Source organism: Dendropsophus ebraccatus, chromosome 5, assembly GCF_027789765.1.
Source record: "Dendropsophus ebraccatus isolate aDenEbr1 chromosome 5, aDenEbr1.pat, whole genome shotgun sequence".
NCBI lineage: Eukaryota > Metazoa > Chordata > Amphibia > Anura > Hylidae > Dendropsophus > Dendropsophus ebraccatus.
In genome coordinates this window covers 24,205,715-24,232,816 of record NC_091458.1, presented here as the reverse complement: position 1 = coordinate 24,232,816, position 27,102 = coordinate 24,205,715, and the positions used below count along the sequence as shown (strand labels likewise).

Sequence of the window (27,102 nt, the reverse complement as noted above, 5' to 3'; positions counted from 1 at the left end):
TCCATCATGGTTCTACTTTTCTACTTTCCCTTTTTCCCTCCTGTCACATATATAAAGGTACTTTTCATATCCCCTTTCTCTTGTTTCCCCTTGTAACACATATATATATATATATATATATATATATATATATACAGTATATATATATATATATATATATATATATATGGGTTTCCCTTGTGTCCCTGCTTCCCCTTATTCCCTCCTGTAATATATATAAAGGTTTCAATAATGTTCCCCATTTGCCTTCTTCCCTCCTGTAACATATATAAAGATTTCCATCATATCCCCCTTTCCCTTCTGTAACGTATATAACAGTTTCCATTATTTACCCACTTTCCCTTATTTCCTCCTGTAACATATATAAAGGTTCTTTTCATACCCCCCTTTCTCTTCTTCCCCCTTGTAACATATATATGGGTTTCCCTTGTGTCCCTGCTTCCCCCTATTCCCGCCCTATAACATATATAAAGGTTTCCATCATGTTCCCTATTTGCCTTTCATCAATCAGTCAATCAGTCACCTAAACCCTTCTCTTCTGAAGTCTCCACTAACTTCTCTCCTAACACAGAACCGCTGATATGATCCTCTGACAGCAGATTTCTACTATTATTTTACTTATGGAACCTTGCACTGCAGTTCCGATCATTTGGACCATTTTACACAAGTAGCTTTCTGTAACTCTCATTTTCCAGTGCTCTTAGGGCACCCTTTGTTTTTTTCAGAGAGTGTGGTTTTGCCAATTTTTTTTTTAGTACTTAACAACATTCAGGCCTCATGAAGTGTGAATGAGTCCACTATAAAAAGTGGAATTTGTGTCAAAGTAGTTGCCTGACGTCACAAGGCTTCATTCTTGTTTCTTTTTTCCACTTTCAGTGTCTTTAACAAAAGAACTTAGCCCGAAACAAGGGCCCGTCGTTGTGTTCTCATGGGTAAATCAGATGTATATAACAAATACGACTTAAGGCTTAGAGGGAACCTGTAAGGAATTCCTTTCCGAAGACGACAACACTTAGCTGGGGCACTGCCAAATCATACCAGTGATCTCAGCTGGAAAAGATGGTAATTACACTGACCTGAGCCCAATGCATACTAAGGGGTTTAGGAGAGTACAAGAGACGCACATGTATAATGGCCTCTCTGAATAGATCAAAGCTAAGAGAACGCAGCAATGGCTCGAGCACACAGAGCTTCCCAATTAAAGGAAATTTTATCTACTTAATTGTTCACCATTGGAATATTCAGCGCACACTTGAATGTCATCATGGGCTTAAATCTGCATATTAAAGGAGCCATTCTACTTCTTAGCAGAATGGTTAAGAGAAATAATTGGAATTTGTGTTAAACAGATTCCTCATTCAAGGGACGACGGACAAAGGTGCTTAGAATTTCACAATATGGTTCACTTTGCTGGGTGGATGTCCCTATACTTCTCTCCGTGGCTTCCTCCCAACTCCTTATACCGATATCAAAGTAGCGTTTATTAGTATCTGCCTTGCATAATAAAGAAATTAAGAGTCAATGGGTTCATGTATCAGACTATACCGCAGATGGCACCAATACAGCCAGGAGATTATTCTAGGGACCATTCTCCATTGGGACCCTTGTGTATTAGGGGCCCATGTTTGTGCCAACCAGGGTTCTCTGGTACTTTGGTGGTACCCAGAATACAGTGAACAATATGGAGTAGTAAAAGCATCTCCTTTGAATAGGTTTAATGCTTTATATGAATAAAAGTTCTGAAATTCTCTAATATACTTTGAGTTCCTCGCCATTTTCAATACTTCTGCCTGCTGTCAGTGAATGGCACTCTTGTTTATCTTTAAGGGTACCTGTCATGATGCTATCTCCTCCAGACACTTCTGCTGCTGTAAGTTTGGGAAACTATTGATATGACCAATGTTGGTCTGTTCCAAGCACAAGCCCCATTCTGATCAAATAATATATATTTATAACATATACTCCCTAAAATACCATCACTTTATGAAATGGGAATTCTCCTGTGAAGGGGTGTTAAAAATATAATTAATACGTGGGGTGGATACAAAATCTGGGGAAATATTAAAATCCAGTAAAGGCAGAGGGTAGGGGGAAAATAATAAAGAATCTATACTTACCTGTCCTCATTCCCCCGCAGTGCAGCTTGAACGCTAATGTACCTCCACCTGCCTCCTGCAACATCTTGTCCCGGATGAAAAATGCCTGCTCAGTCAGTCAGTGACTGGGACACCTCTGCAGTCACTGACTGGCTGAGCAGGTACTTTCTGCCAAGACTGCTGTCAGAGAGCTGGTGACATAGCACTGGGGGTGGGGAGCATGGGGACAGGAAATCATAGATTCTTTAAGTTCCCCCCACTTCCTGCCAGCCGTGGGTTTTTAGATTTGGCCAGAGTTACTTGAGAAAGGCCCCCTAGGATGTGGAGGGCCGAAAAGCATTGTTTACAAGCAAATAAATACCCTTTTACTCATTTGCGGATTACATCAATCCTCTATTGACCACGTGGAAGTCTGTGGTATCTGCGCCCCCAGTGTGCCGTTTCTTGGTCCAGTGGCCCCTCTAGGGTCATATTAGGCAAAGGTATTGTTACTAACAAGTAGAGAGTACAACTCATCATTCAGCATTTGAATACCGATGGCTGAAGAAGTTGGATGCAGACCTAGGGAGACTGGCAAAACAGTGATTCAGCCTATCGCCTATGGTTGTATCCATGTTTTCCAGGACTCCCTAGTGCTGCATCCAACTTCTTCAGTCACCGTTAATCAGATGGCAAATGATCAGACTCAAGCATGCTCGAGTTAAGGCCCTATTCCACCGAACGATTATCAGCAGTATTCGGACAATAATCATCCCATGGAATAGAAGGCAACAATCAGCCGACATCGTTCATGTCGGCTGATCGTTGCAGTCGCTTGTCTCTCGACCATGTTGAAAAACAAATGACTGTGATAGCAGCGATCTGCTTCTGTCACTCCGTGGTATAGGAGCGGCGGCAGCGGACCACCACTATCCTCTATGGGCTGCCCAGGTGATCTAGCAATCACCCAGGAAGCTCCCCCCGCAGCTCCCGGTACCCCCCCCTCCCCGCACTTACCCACTCGCTGCCGCCGCGTGTAGTAATATCGCTGGCAGCAAGCTGGGAACAGTCGGCCCGTGGAATAGGGGGTTTGCCCTCATCTCTACTAACAATGTCTTAGTGAAAAGGCACTGCAGGAGTGCTGTATATATGTACGAGTGCAAAGTGATTTCAAGCACTGGAGTTCTTGGCTGCCCTAGGGCTTCAATGGGTAAAGGGGCTTTGCACTGTTTGTCATAGCAATACGCATACACATACAGTACATTTATCCACTGAAGTGCCGGAGGGGACCTGAAATGAAGTGTTATGCTGATGCACATTGGTTCAGTGAATGCCCAGTGGACACTCTTTTAGCATACAGTAATATTGGAGGTCGGATCCTGACAGATACCTCTGATAGAATGTGAACAGAGGCTTAGCTATCATACACATTCCCCTTAGATACACACAGCTAACCAGTAGAGCATTTGGAGGTTCCAGTCTTGTTAACACCCAAGAGCGCTCGCTGCTGAAAGCATTGGAAACAAGCCTGGAGATGTTTTATACCCAACTTGTTTCAACTCTCTTAAACTCGGCGTTTCCCTAAATCAAGGGCAGCAGTCACAGTAAGAGCGGCGGTGGAATGGAAGCAGCAAATTAATGCTCATAAAAAGCTTTGGGTTTCCACATCTGTGAACGTTTTTTGAAGTCGCATTAGAACAAATGTGAAACAGCGTTCCCTTAATTAAGGATATATGTCATTTACCCGCAACAATGTTCTATAAACAGGCAAACCGCGGCAAAGAATGTTCAGCCGGTGCAAAACGGAGAACTGCAAGGTTCTGTCTAATCCGTCCTTATAATTATCTAGTGCAAAGTGTAAGCAGGTAATCTTATCAAGCCTGCCTGGTGATCAGCTGATCTAAAATCTGGCCTCTCTAACCCCCTCAATGATCTGCTGTTATCTCCAAAGCAGCAGCATCCAGCTTTACACTCCCCCAACAGCGGCCACTACAGGTGAAATGCATTATTACATCCAAACTATTGGGAAAAGGTGTTGACAGTGTTTCATTGCTTATCCTGTACTGATCCTGAGTTACATCCTGTATTATACCCCAGAGCTGCACCCACTATTCTGCTGGTGGGGTCACTGTGTACATACATTACATTACTTATCCTGTACTGATCCTGAGTTACATCCTGTATTATACCGCAGAGCTGCGATCACTATTCTGCTGGTGAGGTCACTGTGTACATACATTACATTACTTATCCTGTACTGATCCTGAGTTACATCCTGTATTATACTCCAGAGCTGCACTCACTATTCTGCTGGTGGGGTCACTGTGTACATACATTACATTACTTATCCTGTACTGATCCTGAGTTACATCCTGTATTATACCCCAGAGCTGCACTCACTATTCTGCTGGTGGGGTCACTGTGTACATACATTACATTTCTTATCCTGTACTGATCCTGAGTTACATCCTGTATTATACCCCAGAGCTGCACTCACTATTCTGCTGGTGGGGTCACTGTGTACATACATTACATTACTTATCCTGTACTGATCCTGAGTTACATCCTGTATTATACTCCAGAGCTGCACTCATTATTCTGCTGGTGGGGTCACTGTATATCTAAAAACAGTCATTAATTCCCCAGAATTATGGTCTGTATGTCAATAAGTACCTTAGAGTTGTGTATGTCTCCATGTTATTTAGGGACATCCATCCTCCGGAGGACACTTCCTGTGTTCTGTAACACAATTGCCATGTGCAGCTTCAGCACAAACCACATGCACTCCAGCGGCCAGGAACATAAAATAGATCTCTTTATCACTTGCCAATGCTTGGCTGGGTTACCCCATAATCTAATAGAACTAATAAAGCTCTGTCCAGTTATTCATCTTAATTTTCTGTATTTAGTGAAGTAGAAGGAAATAAATTTACAAAAAGTTTACTAATTTGATTTTCGAAATTCAAAAACTTTGATTTCATATTCGTAGGTCTTCAATTTGGGCTTCAGTGCTCTCTCGAGCAGTAGAGGTTCTTCCATAAACAGCGCCACCCCTGTCCTTGTGCAATGTGACTTACATTCTCAGGAGCAGTGGCAGTCCCAGGCATTGACCGTAAAGTCTGCAGCAGCTATGGTGAGTGCAATACCTCATCCAGACTTGTGCTGCTTGGGGGCGACCTTCTCCGCCGGCGGTGCTGGCCGGGTTCTGGTGTGGTGTTTTTGGGTCTGGTCCTGTGGCATGGGGGTCGCAGGGCCGTCCCATGGCCCCCGTTCCCTGACTGTGCGCGCCTGCGGGGTTGGTGGCCACTGACTGGCACGGTGTGGACTTAGTGTAGGGACCCATGTGTATCAGATACCGGCACGAGGTACATGGAGCAGTATGGCTTGATCAATTCATACACAAAATTCTGATGTGTTTTTTATTTAGCCAAGCGGCACTAGTATCAGCCATAGGTGTGAGGTGCAGCACTCTGTTTCTTCCCTGAACCGTAAAGTAATAGAATATTCCTTTCATAAAATGGGAATACCCCTTTAAGAGAGCCTAGTGACCCCTGAATACTTCTGTAGATCCCATATAGAAAGCTCCAAGAACACAAGCAGTATCTGCTTTAGTAAACAAGAAACATTCCAGGTCTGTAGCAGAAGGAGCTGAAGGGTGGAGGAGAATCAAGGACGTTTCCTGAAATAGCCGGACAATTAAGAGACGAGAATGTAATCCAACAATGCCGATGATTGTAGCTAATGTTTTACAAGGCACAGGGGTATAAGTCATTTATTATGGACGTAAACAAAGCGTTGTCTATAAATAAATATATATATATATATATATATATATATATATATATATATATATTTTCACACTACTAAAAAGTTGGGGGGCAAATGTATGTAAAATGTTTCCGCTCCAGTGATACTATATTATGGGGTATATAAGTAGAAGCAGCAATGGTGATTTCCTCATCTCAAACAATTTATTGAAACAAAAGCCGCCCCCGGTGGTGGGTATACCCCAACAACATGTCACTGTCTACATAACTTGTCATGTGCTCTTCAGCATCAATTACAGCTTGGCAACAACTTCTCATGCTTCTCACGAGTCTCTTTATTGTCTACTGAGGCATGGCACCCCACTCTTCTTGAAGGGCGGCCCTTGGGTCATTGAGGTTCTGGGGTACAGAGTTACCGGCCTCTACACAGCGACTCTGATCCCATAGTTTTTTTATAGGATTCAAGTCTGGAGAGTGCAGGCCGTTCCATATGAGGTCCCCCAGTCTCCAGCAGCCATTCCCTAATGATGCGACCTCGATGAGCTGGAGCATTGTCCTCCAAGAAGATGATATGTGTTCTACATGCAGAGGGACAATGACTGGATAACTGATGTTATTCAAGTAGGATGGGCTGTTACTGTACCATTCACACAGTGTAGGGCAGTCCTGTATTGACTACCCATGTTGTAACACCACTAGACATACCTGCCGACACTGTAACACCAATAGACACATCTGCCCACACTGTAAAACCACAACTAGACACACCTGCCTACACTGTAACACAACCACTAGACACACCTGCCTACACTGTAACACAACCACTAGACACGCCTGCCTACACTGCAACACCACCACCACTAGACACACCTGCCCACAATGTAACACCACCACCACTAGACACACCTGCCTACACTGTAACACCACCATCACTAGACACACCTGCCTACACTGTAACACCACCACTAGACACACCTGCCCACACTGTAACACCACCACTAGACCACACCCAATCCTTTAAGTTGAAAATTGGTCTTTTGCTTTTGTTTTAATCACAAGAGAACTATTAAGAATCCAGGGGTCACAGCCATAAGGACTTTATTGGGGTTTTCTATACATAATATTAACCTTTTGAAAGTGTAACAAAATGATTCCTCTATTCCGTCCAACCCTAAACCCATGCTCACGCCGCTATCCTTCTCTAACCGTACGTATGTACTACTGAACTTCTAGTGTTTCTGAAAATATGACAGGGTCTTATATTATTTTTTTTCTCTGAAAAAGGGCTAGGGCTTATTTTCAGAGTAGTTATTATTTTCGGAGACACATAGTATCCCCTACACTGTAGCTCCACTCTGTATGATAGGTAGCCACCATACTATATGTCCCACTGTTGTTGGGCTCCCATACTGTTTCCCTGTAGCTCTCTCCCATACTGTATACATCCCCCTCTGCAGGTAGCCCTCATACTGTATACCCCCCCCCCCTCTGTAGTTGTTCCCCCATACTGTATACATCTTCCTCTGCAGGTAGCCTTCATACAGGATACCTGCCTCCCCCTCTGTAGTTGTTCCCCCATAATGTATACCTCCCTCCCCCTGTAGTTGGCCCATGTACCCTCCGCCCCCCATATTCAATGTCCCCTACTGTGCCTCTTCTTACCCCTCCTGCCTGCCCTGTAGCTTGTGTTGAGCAGGTGGGGGCGGAGCATAACAAGTCTGGCCCTGATTGGTCAGCTAACTGTAACTAAGGCTTATTTTTGGAGAAGGGTTTATATTTCATACCTACTCAAAAAATACTAGAGATGATAGAACAGGGCTGAGGTTTAGGTTCGTAGGAACCCGAACCATCTGCATTTGACTCCCGCTGCCTTCCCGTTCTGTGGGGAAGGTGGAGACAGCCCAAGTACCGCCTGGAAAACAGGGATACAGCCTATTACCTAGACTGTATCCGAGTTTTCCAGGCCCTACTTGGGCTGTCTCCACCTTCCCCACGGAACGGGAAGGCAGCGGGAGTCAAATGCAGATGGTTCGGGTTTGTACAAACCTGAACCTTGGCCCTGTTGGATCATATCTAAAAAAAGACTGCAAAATGAACTTGGGTCTTATTTTCGGGGTAGATCTTATTTTCTGAGAAAACCAGTATTGATGCCCTCTGTACTGAACAAAGTTGTGAATTATGATGTCCTTTAATTTTTACTCCCATCATGTTCCATCAATGGAACATCCAGTGCATTAGCCATTGCAGCTACCGGAGCAGAAATCAGATGTAATCCTTCCCATTGTTTGCTCTGGAGTGCGGCCATTTGCCCAATATCATGTTCTCAAGCTTCTATTATGTGGAGAGGATAAGGAATCTGTAATGAGTGAGATATGCACAAATAGTTTAATGATTGACTTAACAAGGGCTGACTTATTGGTGTTTATATTAGGCTCGCCATACTGGAATTCTTGCCACTGGAATTTTCAGTATAAGATAAATAGTATTCATTAACTTGTTTAGTCTAGGGCCGTAGTTTAGAGAAATTAGATCTGGGGGAATGAGGAAGGACTTTGCCAAAGAAGACATTCGAATGGCACGGAAACATTTTTCCCATAGGTCTTCTTCAAGAATATAACGAATATCAGTATATTTATATGGTGAAGCTTCTGTGAGATTACCACCTAAGGATACAATGAAGAATTTGGGTCATCTAGATGGGCAATCCTCTGAAAAAACGAGAGATACTTTAGACATGAGGTGGGTAGATATTAGATATTGTAGTAGGTAGGTAGAATGGATATGACATACATAGCTATGAAATAAATGAGATAAATAGACCGATATAAGTATCAGATTGATAGATATGAAATACATAAATCATAAGATGGTATCGCTGATATACAGATAGGTATGGTTCCACTACACCTGTTTCTCCTGCTGTATTTATTAAGCAGCAGATGGTTAGGTTGGTTGTGATTGATAGTTCCTTCACCACCTATATTCCTTCCTTACCAGTCAGTGATCTGTGTGGTCTGGATGCCAGAGGACTGGTCCAATCACACTCTGTACTCTGTACTCCTTGCTGAAGGAAGGGAACATCAACCTGTTGTACGACCAGCCCTAGCTAGGGACAGTTGTGGGGGCCTAGAACTAGGGTTTACCTATAATCCATGCTCGTACGTTCCTAAGACAAATAAATAACTTTTAAGCTGTCACAGGCATGTTAAAAGTTTTGATCCGACCCCCACCAATCAGGAGAAGCGTATGGTAGTGCAGGATGATGCATAGTAAGGTATCCAGACCACTGAATCAGTTAGGAGAAAATCAGCCATTATGATATGAATTGTCATTTATTTATTATTATTATTTTTTTTACAGGTAAATAGGTGTGTTTTTTTATTGGATGATGAGCGTTCATACACTTTTGGATAGAGAGACTAGGATGAACTTCTATGGGAGAGGCGCTGGTGCTGATTTTAGTACAGGGAGAGGCGCTGGTGCTGATCTCAGTACAGGGAGAGGCGCTGGTGCTGATCTCAGTACAGGGAGAGGCGCTGGTGCTGATCTCAGTACAGGGAGAGGCGCTGGTGCTGATTTTAGTACAGGGAGAGGTGCTGGTGCTGATCTCAGTACAGGGAGAGGTGTGGTGCTGATCTCAGTACAGGGAGAGGTGCTGGTGCTGATCTCATTGTCATTTATATAATATATGGCTTTTGAACATACATAGCTTAATGGACAAGTGTGGCACTGTTTCTGGGGGGAAAAACTTTTAAAACCCTGTACAGACTGACTGCAGCAGAAATGTGCTACATGCTGGGAAAATAACAGGAAGCCATCAAATACATGGACAGGCCAATATTCACTCTATGTTAGCAATTCTTCGCTATAGCACATAGAGGGGGTAAAGGAAGCTCCAGACCCAAAACAATGGGACTTTCTTTAATTCATACATTTTGCATGTTGTTGTACTTTCTGGTTCAGCAGCTGATCAGTACTACCAGTTCCAGATTGCATTGCTTTCCCACAGTCCTCCACCTTGCCTACTCCCCTCCTAAATCTGTTGCAGAACATCTAGGCTGTGTTCACACATTGCATTTTCATTGTGTTACTGAATTATTCAACTGCAGTCACTTCATTGTGGCCCCACCCACACAACACACTGTATTCTCTACCTGTAACATACTGTAGATACTGGAATAAAGTAAAGAACTTTTTGAATTAAATTTGTGCTGTTTTTCTTTTCTTCTCATCTCCACGCACATATTATGATCAAGCATCTTTTGTCTTTGAAGTTAAAGTGACTGTACCACCAGGCCTAGGCTGAAGCACTGGAGGCGGGGCGACCCACCCTTAGTGGGAGGAGACCCTAGCCCCTCCATGATAGGGTTCCATTGATTCTAATGGAATTCTAATGCAAACAAAAACTGGAAGACATCAGGAAGGGGGCACATACTTTAGAACCTTGTTGCATATATTCTAGTAAAATATTATAGAGCAGTGTGAATATATTGTGACAACATCCAAGAAGCTGTAAATCAGACCATAGAAAAATGACTTCTTTCCCATATTCCAGCCTGATGTACTATCGGACCTGGTCCCAGCAGATTCCTGGCATTCTTTCCTATCGGAGTGTGTTTATGCAATCCTCCCTTTTCCTTACTGCGTAATATTCCCTTTGTCCACATCGTTCCAGAGGTGACTGTATCGGCATCAGGAAGAACAGGGATTTCCCATGTAACAATAAAAGGACAATGGCCTTCAATATGTTGCCAACATTTTATATATAATAGATAAAATTGGGGGCATAACAAGAGAAGCTATAGAGCTGTGTGCTGGTGACGGAAAGATCTGCAGAGAAGACAGACGGTAAATGTATACCAAGAGGGACAGAAGGCTGGGTGTGGAGTAGTCGGGCCCCTTCATGGACTGAACAGAAAATATATCTTACTGATCTAGGCTATGTTCACACTATGTAAAACTACGGCCGTAGTTCTCGACACAGAACTACAGCCGTAGTTTTGAGGGGTGGAACATAGCCTTATTTTCAATGGGATCCTGACACATCGTACACGCTCCGGCCGGGATTCCATGTGGTGCCGGAAAAACCTGACATGTCCGTTTTCTGCGGCTGCAATTCAGTGAATTCCGGCCGCAGAAAGACCTGTCAGTTCACACTGTGGGCTATGGGAAGCTCTGATGCGGGCACGAGCTAATGCGCCCGCATCAGAGCTCCGCGGCCGGCTCCGGCTTGCTTCGGGGCTCCCGGTGTCTTCACGTCCCACTCAGCCAATCAGTGTGCTGCGGTGGGGCAGCGCATTGATTGGCCGAGTGGGACGTGCCGGGAACCCCCAAAGCAAGCCGGAGCGGGGACCAGGTGATGTATAGGCTCCAGCCGGTGGGGGGTTAACAGGGCAGACTGCGGACAAACTCGCAGCGGGATGTCCATCCTGCTGCGAGTTTGTCTGCCCATTTGTGTACAGCGCAGGGATCCACAGTGGGTTTCGCTGCGATTTCTCACTGCTGATCCGCCCAGTGAGTTTGTACCGTAAGGCTGGTCAATATTTTGCAACCTCAACCAGGAGTGGATTGAAAACACAGAAAGGCTATGTTTACATAATGTTGAAACTGAGTGGATGGCCGCCATATAACAGTAAATACCTGCCATTATTTCAATACAACGGACGTTGTTTTAAAAAAATAGCAAAAATTTGCCATTAAGTGGCGGCCATCCACTATGACGCAGCGCCATTGATTCTAATGGAGTTGCATCACTGAGGGGAGGGGGTTTCCTCCCACTGGTGCTCGGTAATAGACCAGCGCCATGGTACATTTGCTTTAAGATGTCATTAAGTAAATAGTAAACCAAAACACACCCATCGACTCAAGTCACAGAAGCCCTACAACCTAAAACAAACTAAACAAACAGATATACTGAAATGTCTGACAAAAAGGGATTGTTAGTAGTGCTGGCGGGTGTGCCAGTAAGAGTTGACTTAAAGGGGTTATCCAGTGCTGCAAAAACATGGCCACTTTTCCCCCTACTGTTGTCTCCAGTTCAGGTGCAGTTTGCAATTAAGCTCCATTTACTTCAATGGAACTGAGTTTCAAAACCCCACCCAAACTGGAGACAACAGTAGGGGGAAAGTGGCCATGTTTTTGTAGCGCTGGATAACCCCTTTAATTATTTTAAGTACATGCAATTATAAAGAAAAACTTTTGACATGTCCAAAGACATTTTGTTCAGACTGAGGGCGATCAGAATGAGTCAGGAGAAGTCCATGCTCAGCGCCATTTCTCCCAGCTCTGTGTCACAGGACCTGGATGGCCGCATAATGCAAATCTATGTAGCCATCCTGCTCACACAGACACAGAGCGGGAAGAGGAGCACACAGCAGCATGGTCCTCTCCCAGCTGGTTCTCCTGTCTGGCCGTGCTCGATCACTAAGACCCTGATTGATCAAAACATTTGACATGTCAATTTTTTTTTTTAATTACAGATGCTCTTTAAAGGGAATCTGTTAGTACCTGTTCTGGGTTCTGAGGTGCTGACAGTGTGATGAAGGTCTGTGTCTGTTAGTGTGGTGGGTTACCTTTATTTTTCATATCGGTGCTGTACTTTGTCCCCATCTGTGCCTTAACTTTCTCCACAACTGTCAAAGAGGGGGAGTGGTGATGCATTCGTGCCGCATTTCGGGCCCCCCTCACCACTACCTCCTCCCAGCTTCTCTTGAATATTCATGGCCTCCTGGCGTCGTCATCTTTAGTTGCCTGGGTCTGTGCATTGTCCGCGCTTTCGTGGCCTGATTCGCGCATGCTCCGCAGTGTGTCGGACCGGCGCAGACGCACCGAGGGCCAAAGCCTATGCCCTGAATAGCTTCACACAGTGCCGCTCCGACGCACTACAGCGCACGTGCGAATCAGGCGCGGGAGCGCGGACAATGCACAGACCCAGGCAACTAAAAATGACGTCGCTAGGAGGCCGGGGGGGACGGGCGCCTTGAATATTCAAGAGAAGCTGGGAGGAGGTAGTGGTGAGGCGGACGGAAGTGCGGCACGAAGACATCACCACTCCCCCTCTATGACAATTGTGAAGACGGTTACAGCACCGATATGAAAAATAAAGGTAACCCACCACACTAACAGACAAAGACCTTCATCACACGGTCAGCACCTCAGAACCCAGAACAGGTGCTGGCAGATTCCCTTTAAGAATAAGAGCTGTCCTAGAAGCCCCTATAAATGCAGATGTCAGTGACTATTATTATTTTTAACCTCTTAATGACGGAGCCAATTTTCATTTTTTCCTTCTCATGTTTAAAAGGCCATAGCACTTGTATTTTTTCACCTACAGACCCACATGAGCTCTTATTTTTTAGCGCCACTAATTTTACTTTGCAATAGCAAACTTAAAGGACAACTCCCACAAATTTTTTTTTAGCTTATTTAACACACATTACAAAGTTATATAACTTTGTAATGTGGTTAAATACCCGGTCTGGCCCCCTTCCCCCACTTTCGGAACCCCGACCCCCCCCCCCCCCCCCCCCGGAAGTTAAAGAATGTAAACATTACCTATTACGATCGTCACGGTCCTCTTCTCCCGGGCGGCATCTGGTGACGACGACGTCAGAGCTGGGGGGCGGTCCGGGTCTTCTTCCTCCTCGGCGTCTTCATAGAGAGTGAATGGGACGGAAAAGGCTGCTGGTGCACATGCGCACCAGCAGCCTTTTCATTGGCTGGAGCGCATCACATGGCTTCCAGCTTGCTCAGCCCTGATTGGCTGAGGTTGCTGGAAGCCATGTGATGCGCTCCAGCCAACGAAAAGGCTGCCGGTGCGCAAGCGCACTGGCAGCCTTTTCCATCCCCAGGACCCGGAAGTCAGAGACATCACTGGACGGCGGACGAATGGAGTGGCGATCGTCACCGGAGGGATGGTAAGTATGGTGTCTGTGTGTGTCTGTGTTTTGTTTTTTTGGGGGGGGTCCCGCGGGAGTTGTCCTTTAATTTTTGCATAAAATACGCTGCTAAACCAGAAAAAAAAATTATATGTGCAATTAAATTGAAAATAAAAACAAAGACCCACACAATTTTTTTTACAACGATATAAAATTTACATAACTTTCTTATTATTTGATGGCTTTTAAAAAAATAAAACCTTTTAAAGAAAATAAATGTTCCTTAAAATTGCTCTATGACCATACTTATATCACTTTTATCCTTTGGTCTATGGGGCTGTGTAAGGTGTCATTTTTTGCGCCATGATCTGTACTTCTATCGGTATTGTGTATTGCTTGATTGCGTATATGTGACTTTTTGATTGCTTTTTATTACAATTTTTCTGGATTTGATGCGACGGGTTAAAAATGGGTTAAAGAGCCATTGGTTCCGGAGTGCTATATAAGCGATAGGGGTGACAAACAGCATTACAAAATCAAAAATACAACACATAAATAAGGTAAATGGCAGACTGGTACATAGAAATAGAGGACCCTGCCCGTGAGGGCTTAGAATCTACAAGCAGCAAAACTTGTTTCTTTCTACTATAACCAGGAAGAGCACTTTTAAGGCCCCTTAGAACTCAAACAATATTCTTCCTTTTAGACAGCCTTATTTTCATATCTTCAAATCACCCCCTTTAACACAGCAATAATACATCTTTTACCATGTTTTCCTACTATGACAAGCATGCCAACACAACCAACACAACCACCACCAGCAAAAGTTTTACGTCAGAGACTTCCAGTTGGGTGTATGTGAATACTTTAGGTTCTCCTGTAGCGTCGTTAAAAAACGCTTGTTTTATTTGTATGCGAAATTATGTAAAGCCCATTATATATTCTTTTTACAAGTGTGAAATGTTGTTGGTATTTGTGAAAATTTATATTTTACAAAATATTACTTTTTTTTATTTACAAAAACACATACAAATTTGTTAACAATTGAGCTAAAATGGTCAATTGAACTAAGGGGTAAACAACATGTTACAAGATTAAGGGGTACTGTTGAATAAGGGGGGGGGACCCATAAAACATAGCGCAGTTGTTCCTGGAAGATGTCTTGGTTCTGGCAGAGAATCTGGACTTTCTACATCCCATTTAAGGTCAAGAATGAAGTCTGTGCAGCCCTTTCTGCATGACAGTCAGGCCGTGTAATCGGTTCAGTGAACGAGCACCGATCTAGCAGATCGGCGCTTGTTTACATTGCTGAGATGGCTAGACTGAATAAGTGGAGTGACGGGGGGCAGAACAGGTAGGACCTTTTCTGCTCCATAAATAACCCCTTTAAAACGACACAGAACCATTGATTTCAACTAGAGGTAAGCACATTTTCTAATGTATGTTTTAAGTCCTTAACATACCTTTGTTAAAGACGTAGAGTGTCGTGGGAAGTGTGCACAGGCAAAGGTAGGAGACCTTGCTCCTGTCCAATACACTAGTCCTTGTAGACATACCGATCTTCAGACGTCCACGGTCGCAAACAAGAGCCAATCAGCGCTCGTTTGCAATGCCTTTAGATGGCACAACTAATCAAGGGGCCAGGCTTCACAAATGATCACTGTATCGTTCATGTGGCCATTTAAATCTGTTGCTTTCGGCCGCACAACCCCGTTTATACAGGGAGATGTGTGGCTGATATGGATTGTCCCCCAAAAGTTATACAAATCCCCAATATACACTTATTATGGGAAATGCACATAAAGTGTTTTTCCCTGCACTTACTACTGCATCAAGGCTTCACTTCCTGGATAACATGGTGATGTCACTTCCTGGATAACATGGTGATGTCACTTCCTGGATGACATGGTGAAGTCACTTCCTGGATAACATGGTGATGTCTCTTCCTGGATAACATGGTGATGTCACTTCCTGGATAACATAGGGATGTCACTTCCTGCATAACATGGTGATGTCACGACCCGACTCCCAGAGCTGTGCGGGCTGTGGGTGCTGAAGAGGATGATGGCAGAGGGATGCTCAATGTCCCTCCAGTGCCCTGTGTCCCTCAGTGTCCCCCTGCCATCATCCTCTCTAGTAGCCACAGCCCACACAGTTCTGGGAGTCGGGTCGTGACATCACCATGTTATCCAGGAAGTGACATCACCATTTTATCCAGGAAGTGAAGCCTTGATGCAGTAGTAAGCGCAGGGGAAAAAGCACTTTATATGCACTTCTTGTAATAAGTGTATATTGGTGATTTGTATAACTTTTGGGAGACAATACAATACTTTAATAAACATTTTTGCCAGACTTATCCTTTAAAGCCTGCACAAAAGATGTGATCAGACATTTTTCCGCTACTCGGCTCATCTCTGTCACTTTTACATGGGCCGATTACTGGCCGAAGTAGAGCTTTGAGCAGCTTTGAACAGCTTGCCGGAAACTAATCCAAAAGTTCTTTATACAAACTAATCTGATATTGTGCAGAATACTACTAGTGAGAGTTTGATTTATTCTGAATTTTTTTTGCTCTAATTTCAGCACACTGGACTGGATAACCATAGGGGGGTGGGAGCACGTTATGGGCAACAATAAGTAGTTGTCTAATGTAACAGATGTTGCGGCTATTGGACATTGCATGTGGGTGTGGTTTAGGGGGTAATTACGGGGGATCCCTGCTAGGGTGAACTGGCCATATACCAAGTCTATGGAGGCCTCTCAACTCTCCCCCAACAGATGATACTGGTGGACGGAAGGATCAGACATGTTGAATTTCAACTGCCCGATCCTAACCCTCCACTTCCCATAGACAACACACAAACATTCGGCTGTGTAAAAGGTTCATGTGCATGGGGAGGACAGAAGTGATGATGTTTGGCTTAAAGTTTAGAGTCAGTTGAATTCGGTAAATCTTTATGGCTAGAGAAAGAGGAAAGAAATTAAAGGGGAAGCACGGGACATAATGTCCATAGTACATTAGCAGAAGGTGACAATGGTGTAAGGGCTCAGCCACACTAGCGTTTTTCTTTTTTTCTAACGGATCGGTCCATATTAATTAAACGGATGAGCATAAACTGATGAGCATAAACTGATGAGCAGACTGATGCAAACTGATTGCAAAATGTTCATCTTTATTTAATGGTCCGTTTGTATTTTGGCTTAAAAAAAACTGACTTTTGTACATCAGATTGTATCTGTTTGCATCAGTCAGCATCTGTTTTTCTATCAGTTTATTTTTCTGCTTTGGTTTCTTGCTGCTTCTGCGCATTCTCAGTGCATACATGGATGAAAACAAACGGATGTGAACTGAAATACCTTCTGTTTTAGATCCGTCCTCATTGACTACAATGGAAAAAAAAAACGAAGTGCACTTTCCGTTTGTGATCCGTTTTTTTTTAAACGGAAAGAAAAATACTGCAAACACAATTTTTTCCTCCGTTCAAAAAAACGGATCTTGAACGGATTGCATGCAAACGGAGCACAATTAGGGCAAACGGAGCACACTAATATATCATGGGAATCTATGGGGATTTTAACGGATCCGACAGTTTCCGTTTTGCTTACTCCAAAACGGAAAAGGTAGACGGAATGGTGCCAGATGGTCAAACGCTGATGAGAACGTAGCCTAACTCGGCATGCAGGCTTATCCAATGTTAAGAAGTATCGGCACTCCACTATAGTTGTGGTGTACGTAGCAATAGGGCAATCCCCAAGTACTGTAAAACGAAAAAAAGGCTCGACACTCACAATTCTTCTCCTGCACTTGTTTTCTTTTATTCCATCATTTAGTATAAATCATATAGACAGGATGCAGACCGGCCGAAACATGTCCTGTCTGTATGATTTATCCTACAGGGTATGAAAGGCTGGACTTGAATTCTCCCCGCTGCAGTGCCATCATCCTGGAGGTACAACTTGTTGCCGTCTTCTATCTTTTGGCACCGAAATTGGTTTCCAAGCATTGCTCCGCATGACGGTGAAACTGTTAATATTCACATATAAGAAGAAGACGATACCATGGTCTTTTGCCAATTTGACTTCACCATCCCAGATGAGACTGGTAGGCACAGATCTTCGCCAACCCAGCGGGTGAAATACTTTGAATCACGAGCACAGAAAAGAGCAAAGAGCAACAGATTAGCAGCCATTTATTCCTTGCCAGAACATCCTGCTAAGCAACTATGAAGCAATGCATGTCACTGTCTATTCTGCAGGGCCGCACTGACCCCATCACTGTCAGCTGAATAGCAATGCGGTCCGGAGGAAGGGTAATAAGATGCTTCTTTGTGATATGTAATAAAATGATCATTTCCACTCATCTCCTCCAACCGGTAGCTAAGCAACATGGCGAGGCATTGCAGAGTCCATACGGGGCGCAGAGGGCAGAATGCGCAACGAACACAGCAGCTTGGGAACACGCCAGCTTTATTTACATGAGGAACAGCTCCACACAAAGCAAAAAACATAAAGAGACCAACAAATATAAAAATTATTATTAAAATTATCAGCACATAATGCAATGGCCCCCAACCCGAGGACTGTACACTACAACTTCCAGCATGCCCTGACTGCTGAAAGTTATATGATTATCTTTGGCTTTTTTATTTATTTTTAAAATATTCAAGGGGGCTATTTCAATTTTTATTAAGAGTTATATATTTTTTCATCAAAGTGCGTTAAAGGGTAGTTCAGCAATTTTTTTTCTTTCTTTCAAGTCAACAGGTATCAGAAAGTGCCAGAGATTTGTGATTTACTTCTATTAGAAAAAATCTCTAGTCCTCCTATACATATCAGCTGCTGTATGTCCTGCAGGAAATGGTGTTTTCTTTCCAACCTGGAGAGAGGAAGAGGTTTTCTATGGGGATTTGCTACTGCTCTGGACAGTTCCTGACATGGGCAGAGGTGGCAGCAGAGAGCACTGTGTCAGACTGGAAAGAATATACTACTTCCCGTAGGACATACAGCAGCTAATAAGTACTGGAAGAATTGAGATTTTTTAATAGAAGGAAATCTCTGGCACTTGCTGGGACCAATTAAGTTGAAAGAAAAAAAAATTTAACTGAACTACCCCCTTATGTACCTGTACGTCATATGAGATATGGTTTACAGCAGGCCCCATGGACATAGGCAACAATAGACAGATGCTGTCCCATTGACATGAATGGAAAAAGGTTTCTGGGCATACTCTGACATCTGCAGAAGTCATTCATCAGAAAGAGAGCGGCTGAGCTGTGAGCTTCATCTATTGTCTCTTCTATCTACTGGAGTCTCCATTTACAGTAATCACTTTCTAACAGTCTCCTCCTAATCTCAAGTCTCAATGTATTAGGCCTAATAGCCAGACTAAAAACTGCAAGATTTAAGGATTACCATAAAATATAGATAATAAAATGGAAAATTTGAAAAAAAAAAAAAAAAAAAAATCAACCAATATTCTTAAAAAACAATCAGCTATTTTCTGATGCTTTCCCTTTAAACTCTACAGAACCCAACAGGGCCATTTATTATGTTGCATAAACGTTCATTTGAATGGGCACCATGCAGTACCGCGTTTCTCCAGTAGTGGCCGTCAGGAAACGGGTTCCAACCTCATATACTTCATCATCTATTCAATCATCATTATACGATCATTTTGGTGACAGTCATAGGTTTCCCCAGGCCCTGGAATACCCCCCGTATTATGGTGCATTATATATCTGCCAAAGCAGTGGGGCTGTGGACGAGATGCAGGTAACATGCGGTTTGGATAGAAGAATGTGTTGGGTATTGCAGCTCAGCTCTCACTAAAGTAAATGGGAACTACAGTAACCTATCACAGTTATTACAAAATGAATAGAGGTGTATGCTTCTGCCTGCTGTGACCACTAGGAACACACATGGGATCCCTGCTGTGACTACTAGGGACACGCGGGACGTCTGCTGTGACTACTAGGGACATGCAGGACGTCAACTGTGACTTCTAGGGACACACATGGGATCCCTGCTTTGACTACTAGGGACACGCGGAAAGTCTACTGTGACTACTAGGGACACGCGGGACATCTACTGTGACTACTAGAGACGTCTGCTGCAACTACAGTCATGGCCAAAAGTTTGGCAAGTGATACAAATATTAATTTTTACAAAGTCTACTGCTTCAGTTTTTAAAATGGCAATTTGCATATACTCCAGAATGTTATAGAGTGATCAGCTTAACAGCAATTACTTGCAAAGTCAATATTTGCCTAGAAAATAAACTTTATCCCCCAAAACACATTTCAACATCATTGCAGCCCTGCCTTAAAAGGACCAGCTAACATCGTTTCAGTGATTGCTCCATTAACACAGGTGTGGGTGTTGATGAGGACAGGGCTGGAGATCAATCTGTCATGATTAAAGTGACTGTACCACCAGGCCAAGGCTGAAGCACTGGAGGCGGCCGACCCACCCTTAGTGGGAGGAAACCCCCGCCACTCTATGATAGGGTTCCATTGATTCTAATGGAGTCACATCATGGAGGGGCTGGAGTTTCTTCCCACTGGGGGTGGGTCGGCCCGCCTCCAGTGCTTCAGCCTGGGCCTGGTGGTACAGTCACTTTAAGTAAGAATGACACCACTGGACACTTTAAAAGGAGGCTGGTGCTTGGCATCATTGCTTCTCCTCTGTTAACCATGGTTATCTCTAAAGAAACATGTGCAGTCATCATTGCACTGCACAAAAATGGCCTAACAGGGAAGAGTATCGCAGCTAGAAATATTGCACCTCAGTCAACAATCTATCGCATCATCAAGAACAGGAGAGAGGTTCCATTGTTGCCAAAAAGGCTCCAGGGCGCCCAAGAAAGACCAGCAAGTGCCAGGACCGTCTCTTAAAAGTGTTTCAGCTGCAGGATCGGGCTGCCAGCAGTGCAGAGCTTGCTCAGGAATGGCAGCAGGAAGATGTGAGTGCATCTGCACTGTGCACTGTGAGGCGGAGACTCTTGGAGCAAGGCCTGGTCTCAAGGAGGGCAGCAAAGAAGCCACTTCTCTCCAGAAAAAACATCAGGGACAGACTGATATTCTGCAAAAGGTACAGAGAGTGGACTGCTGAGGACTGGGGGAAAGTCATTTTCTCTGATGAATCCCCTTTCCGATTATTTGGGACATCTGGAAAACAGCGTATTCGGAGAAGACGAGGTAAGCGCTACCACCAGTCTTGTCTCATGCCAACTGTAAAGCATCCTGAAAGTATTCATGTGTGGGATTGCTTCTCAGCCAAGGGAATCAGCTCTCTCACAGTCTTGCCTAAAAACACAGCCATGAATAAAGAATGGTACCAGAATGTCCTCCAAGAGCAACTTCTCCCAACCGTCCAAGAGCAGTTTGGTGATCAACAATGCCTTTTCCAGCATGATGGAGCACCTTGTCATAAAGCAAAGGTGATAACTAAATGGCTCAGGGAACAAAACAGAGATTTTGGGTCCATGGCCTGGAAACTCCCCAGATCTTAATCCCATTGAGAACTTGTGGTCAATCATCAAGAGACGGGTGGACAAACAAAAAACCAACAAATTCTGACAAAATGCAAGCATTGATTGTGCAAGAATGGACGGCTTTCAATCAGGATTTGGTCTAGAAGTTGATTGAGAGCAGCCAGGGAGAATTGCAGAGGTCCTGAAGAAGAAGGGTCAACACTGCAAATATTGACTTGCTGCATTAACTGATTCTGTCAATATAAGTTTTTGTTACTCATAATATGATTGCAATTATATTTCTGTATGTGATAAAAACATCTAACAAACACACATAAAAACCAGAGGGCAGCAGATCATGTGAAAATATAATATTTGTGCCATTCTCAAAACTTTTGGCCATGACTGTACTAGGGACACGCGGGACGTCTCCTGCGACTACTTGGAACACGCGGGACGTCTCCTGCGACTACTAGGGACACGCGGGACGTCTCCTGTGACCACTAGGGACACGCGGGACGTCTCCTGTGACCACTAGGGACACGCGGGACGTCTCCTGTGACCACTAGGGACACGCGGGACGTCTCCTGTGACCACTAGGGACACGCGGGACGTCTCCTGTGACCACTAGAGACACGCGGGACGTCTGATGTGACCACTAGAGACACGCGGGACGTCTCCTGCGACTACTAGGGACACGCGGGACGTCTGATGTGACCACTAGAGACACGCGGGACGTCTCCTGCGACTACTAGGGACACGCGGGACGTCTGATGTGACCACTAGAGACACGCGGGACGTCTCCTGCGACTACTAGGGACACGCGGGACGTCTCCTGTGACCACTAGGGACACGCGGGACGTCTCCTGTGACCACTAGGGACACACGGGACGTCTGCTGTGACCACTAGGGACACACGGGACGTCTGCTGTGACCACTAGGGACACACGGGACGTCTGCTGTGACTAGTAGGGACACACAAGACGTTTGCTGTGACTACTAGGGACACACGGGTCACCTGCTGTGACTACTAGGGAAGCCTGCTGTGACTACTAGGGACACACAAGACGTTTGCTGTGACTACTAGGGACACACAAGACGTTTGCTGTGACCACTAGGGATACACGGGTCACTTGCTGTGACCACTAAGGACGTCTGCTGCGACTACCAGGGACACGCGGGACGTCCGTTGCGACTACCAGGGACACGCGGGACGTCCGTTGCGACTACCAGGGACACGCGGGACGTCCGTTGCGACTACCAGGGACACGCGGGACGTCCGTTGCGACTACCAGGGACACGCGGGACGTCCGTTGCGACTACCAGGGACACGCGGGACGTCCGTTGCGACTACCAGGGACACGCGGGACGTCCGTTGCGACTACCAGGGACACGCGGGACGTCCGTTGCGACTACCAGGGACACGCGGGACGTCCGTTGCGACTACCAGGGACACGCGGGACGTCCGTTGCGACTACCAGGGACACGCGGGACGTCCGTTGCGACTACCAGGGACACGCGGGACGTCCGTTGCGACTACCAGGGACACGCGGGACGTCCGTTGCGACTACCAGGGACACGCGGGACGTCCGTTGCGACTACCAGGGACACGCGGGACGTCCGTTGCGACTACCAGGGACACGCGGGACGTCCGTTGCGACTACCAGGGACACGCGGGACGTCCACTGCGACTACTAGGGACACGCGGGACGTCTCCTGCGACTACTAGGGACACGCGGGGCGTCTGCTGCGACTACTAGGGACGTCTTCAGTGACTACTAGGGAAGCCTGCTGTGACTACTAGGGACACACAAGACGTTTGCTGTGACTACTAGGGACACACGGGTCACCTGCTGTGACCACTAGGGACGTCTGCTGCGACTACCAGGGGCACGACGGACATCTCCTGCCACTGCCAGTGGGCACGCGCAACCTCTGCTGCCGCTGGGCACGCGCAACCTCTGCTGCCGCTGGGCACGCGCAACCTCTGCTGCCGCTGGGCACGCGCAACCTCTGCTGCCGCTGCCACTGGGCACGCGCAACCTCTGCTGCCGCTGCCACTGGGCACGCGCAACCTCTGCTGCCGCTGCCACTGGGCACGCGCAACCTCTGCTGCCGCTGCCACTGGGCACGCGCAACCTCTGCTGCCGCTGCCACTGGGCGCGCGCAACCTCTGCTGCCGCTGCCACTGGGCGCGCGCAACCTCTGCTGCCGCTGCCACTGGGCGCGCGCAACCTCTGCTGCCGCTGCCACTGGGCGCGCGCAACCTCTGCTGCCGCTGCCACTGGGCGCGCGCAACCTCTGCTGCCGCTGCCACTGGGCGCGCGCAACCTCTGCTGCCGCTGCCACTGGGCGCGCGCAACCTCTGCTGCCGCTGGGCGCGCGCTACCTCTGCTGCCGCTGCCACTGGGCACGCGCAACCTCTGCTGCCGCTGCCACTGGGCACGCGCAACCTCTGCTGCCGCTGCCACTGGGCACGCGCAACCTCTGCTGCCGCCGCCACTGGGCACGCGCAACCTCTGCTGCCGCCGCCACTGGGCACGCGCAACCTCTGCTGCCGCCGCCACTGGGCACGCGCAACCTCTGCTGCCGCCGCCACTGGGCACGCGCAACCTCTGCTGCCGCTGCCACTGGGCACGCGCAACCTCTGCTGCCGCTGCCACTGGGCACGCGCAACCTCTGCTGCCGCCGCCACTGGGCACGCGCAACCTCTGCTGCCGCCGCCACTGGGCACGCGCAACCTCTGCTGCCGCTGCCACTGGGCACGCGCAACCTCTGCTGCCGCTGCCACTGGGCACGCGCAACCTCTGCTGCCGCTGCCAGGGGCACACGCAACCTCTGCTGCCGCTGCCACTGGGCACGCGCAACCTCTGCTGCCGCTGCCACTGGGCACACGGTCTCAGATGAATGGAAAAATACTCAAACCTAAATGTGAACACAATGGTACAGTTTTACTTTAAAAAACACTTTATTTTTTTTGTCACTGATTTAAAGGGGAGCTTTGCAATCCTCCATGTAACTTTAGCTGCTTGTAAAAGTAAAGCCGCATCCAGTCCAGCCTGGCATCCGCTGCGTTTTCTGCTCTCCGCACAGTGTGATCACTCCTCCATCTTGTCCCTCCAGGCGCATCACCGTGCGCGTCCCCGGCGTCCTGATCCCGCCAGGGCTTTGCACGGCAGTAACCCCGGCGGGGAGACCTTTACTCTCCTTCCAACGGGGACGACGACGACGCCGCCTCCCCCCGCTCCTCCACACTCCTCCTTCTCCACCACCACCACAGGGAAACATGGCGGCGCACAGCAAGTCCATTCCGCATAACTGTTATGAGATCGGGCACACATGGAACCCGTCGTGCCTCATGTCCTACCTGCAGATCACACAGGCCGCCACCGAGCAGTCCCTGAAGATCTACGCGCCCCTCTATCTGGTGAGAGCTGCGGGGGAGGGGAGGCAGCTGACAGGAGGGAGGAGGGTGTAAGGAAGCCGAGAAGGGTCAGACGCTTCTGCGGCTGCTACGAACACTTTACTCTCACACTGGGCCTCATACCTACAAGCCGGTACTTGCAGAAAGTGCGCCGGTTACAGCGACCAATCATCTGTCAGCTTGTAACTGTCCTGTTCCAATCAGAATACTGCTTTCAGTTCTGGGGAAATGAAAGCTGCATTCTGATTGGTTGCTATGGGCAACCGCTTAAACGCCGCTTATGTTAGTGACATGGCAACTAATACAGTTGTAGAACTATAAGTCCAAGAATTCCCTCACTGCAGAGCTTAGTATGCAGACAAATTAGACCCTCCCATAGCAGTGTTCCCCATCTACTAGCTCTCCAGCCCTTGCAAAGCTACAACTCCCAGCATGCCCTGGCTGCCAGTGCATGCTGGGAGTTGTAGTTTTGCAACAGCTGAAGAGTTAAAAGGTTTTAATCAAACTTGGGAAAAACAAAAGTCAGGAGGTTCTTGCTTTCCTTTCATATTAGCAATAAAGAATGAAAGCCGGTTATAATGTTATGGCGACCACTATAGTTAGTATAGATTGTGATATATATGTATATATATATATATATATATGTATAGATGGACAGCCATGCACACTTGAGGGACTATAAATCCCAGCATGTCCTCTCCTCGCTTGTTCTTCCAATTGGTCAGGGTCTGAACACTTGTCTCTGACATGCAAACAGAGATCTTATGCAGTTATATCTGGTTGACCTTGAGCTCCTCTTTGCCTTGGGCTATAAGTGTTCTAAAGACAACATTAAATGGGTATTGTCACTTTAAAGAACTTTGGCGTGTTAAAGTGTACCTGTCACGATGGCCCGCTTCAAGATCATCGGTAAGATCCTCGGTTAAACCGATTCTTACTGCTGATCTGGAAGCAGACCGTCATGACAGGTACACTTAAAGGGGTACTCCAGGCTTGGGGTATTTTTAGTGTATGGCCGGGAAGGGGTTGGATATAGATACCGTCGTCCACTTACCTCCCCGATTCCAGCACGGGTCCCGGATCGCGCAACCTCCATCCGTTCTTCCGTCCCGCTGCCGCTTCCTGGTTGGGGCTGCAGCTTGAGACGTGACGTCTCAAGGCAGCTCAGCTATTTGGGGGTCGTAGTGGAGTCCCGCTTCGGCCGCTGAATGGCTGAGCTGCCTTGAGAGGTCACGTCTTGAGCCACAGCTCGACGGGGCGGCACGATCTGGGACCCCACACTGGAACCGGGGAGGTAAGTGGACAGTGGGACAGCTGTGTCTGTATCCACCCCCTTCCCAGCCATACACTGAAAATACCCCTAGCCTGGAGTACCCCTTTAACCCCTTAAGGACGGGGCCAATTTTCGTTTTTGCGTTTTCTTTTTTTCCTCCTTGTGTTTAAAAGGCCATAGCTCTTGCATTTTGCCACCTAGAGACCCACATGAGCCCTTATTTTTTGCGTCACTAATTGTACTTTGCAATGACAGGCTGAATTTTTGCATAAAGTACACTGCGAAACCAGAAAAAAATTCACAGTGTGGTGAAATTGAACAAAAAAACGCATTTCTTTTATTTGGGGGGAATGTGTTTTTACGCCATTCGCCCTGGGGTAAAACTGACTTGTTGTGCATGTTCCTCAAGTCGTTACGATTACATCGATATATAACATGTATAACTTTTCTTGTATCTGATGGCCTGTATAAAATTCAAATCATTGTTAACAAATATATGTTCATTAAAATCGCTCCATTCCCAGGCTTATAGCGCTTTTATCCTTTTTTGCGCCATGATGTTTACTTTCTATCGGTACCTCGATTGCGCATATATACGACTTTGATCACTTTTTATTACATTTTTTCTGGATTTGATGCAACCAAAAATGCGCAATTTTGCAATTTGGGATTTTTTTGCGCTTACGCTATTTACCATGCGAGATCAGGAATGTGATTAATTAATAGTTCAGGCGATTACGCTCGCGGCGATAGCAAACATATTTATTTATTTACTTTTATTTAAAACATGGGGAAAGGGGGGTGATTCAAACTTTTATTAGGGAAGGGGGCTTTTTACTAATAAGAACCCTTTTTTTTTTTTACACTTATACTAGAAGCCCCCCTGGGGTTAGGGTTATTCCCCTGGGGTTAGGGTTATTCCCCCTGGGGGACTTCTAGTATATAGACACTGATCTCTCATTGAGATCTTTGCTGTATACTTATACAGCAAAGATCAATGAGATCTGCACTCGTTTGCTTTCGGCTGCTACAGCCGAAAAGAAACGAGTGCCGAGCCGGTATCAGCACCATCTTGGCGGAAACCCCGGCCACTGGAAGATATGGAGATCGCTCCTCCGGGACAACGCCACTAGACACCAGGGAAGAGCTGCAGAAGGTAATCGGATGCAGCTGTCAACTTTGACAGCTGCATCTGATTAGCGGGCACGTCGATCG

At 46.3% G+C, this 27,102-nt stretch overlaps 1 protein-coding gene across 1 annotated transcript in view; it reads left to right on the top strand.

Annotated features, from left to right (window-relative positions):
* Positions 1 to 24,364: 24,364 nt before the first annotated feature.
* TMEM135 (transmembrane protein 135) overlaps positions 24,365 to 27,102 on the top strand; it is a 271,742-nt gene continuing 269,004 nt past the window's right edge. The window contains exon 1 of the mRNA XM_069969670.1: positions 24,365 to 24,617. Coding sequence (XP_069825771.1) covers positions 24,477 to 24,617 — 141 coding nt within the window. The 5' untranslated portion in view covers positions 24,365 to 24,476. The remainder of the gene's footprint in view (positions 24,618 to 27,102) is intronic.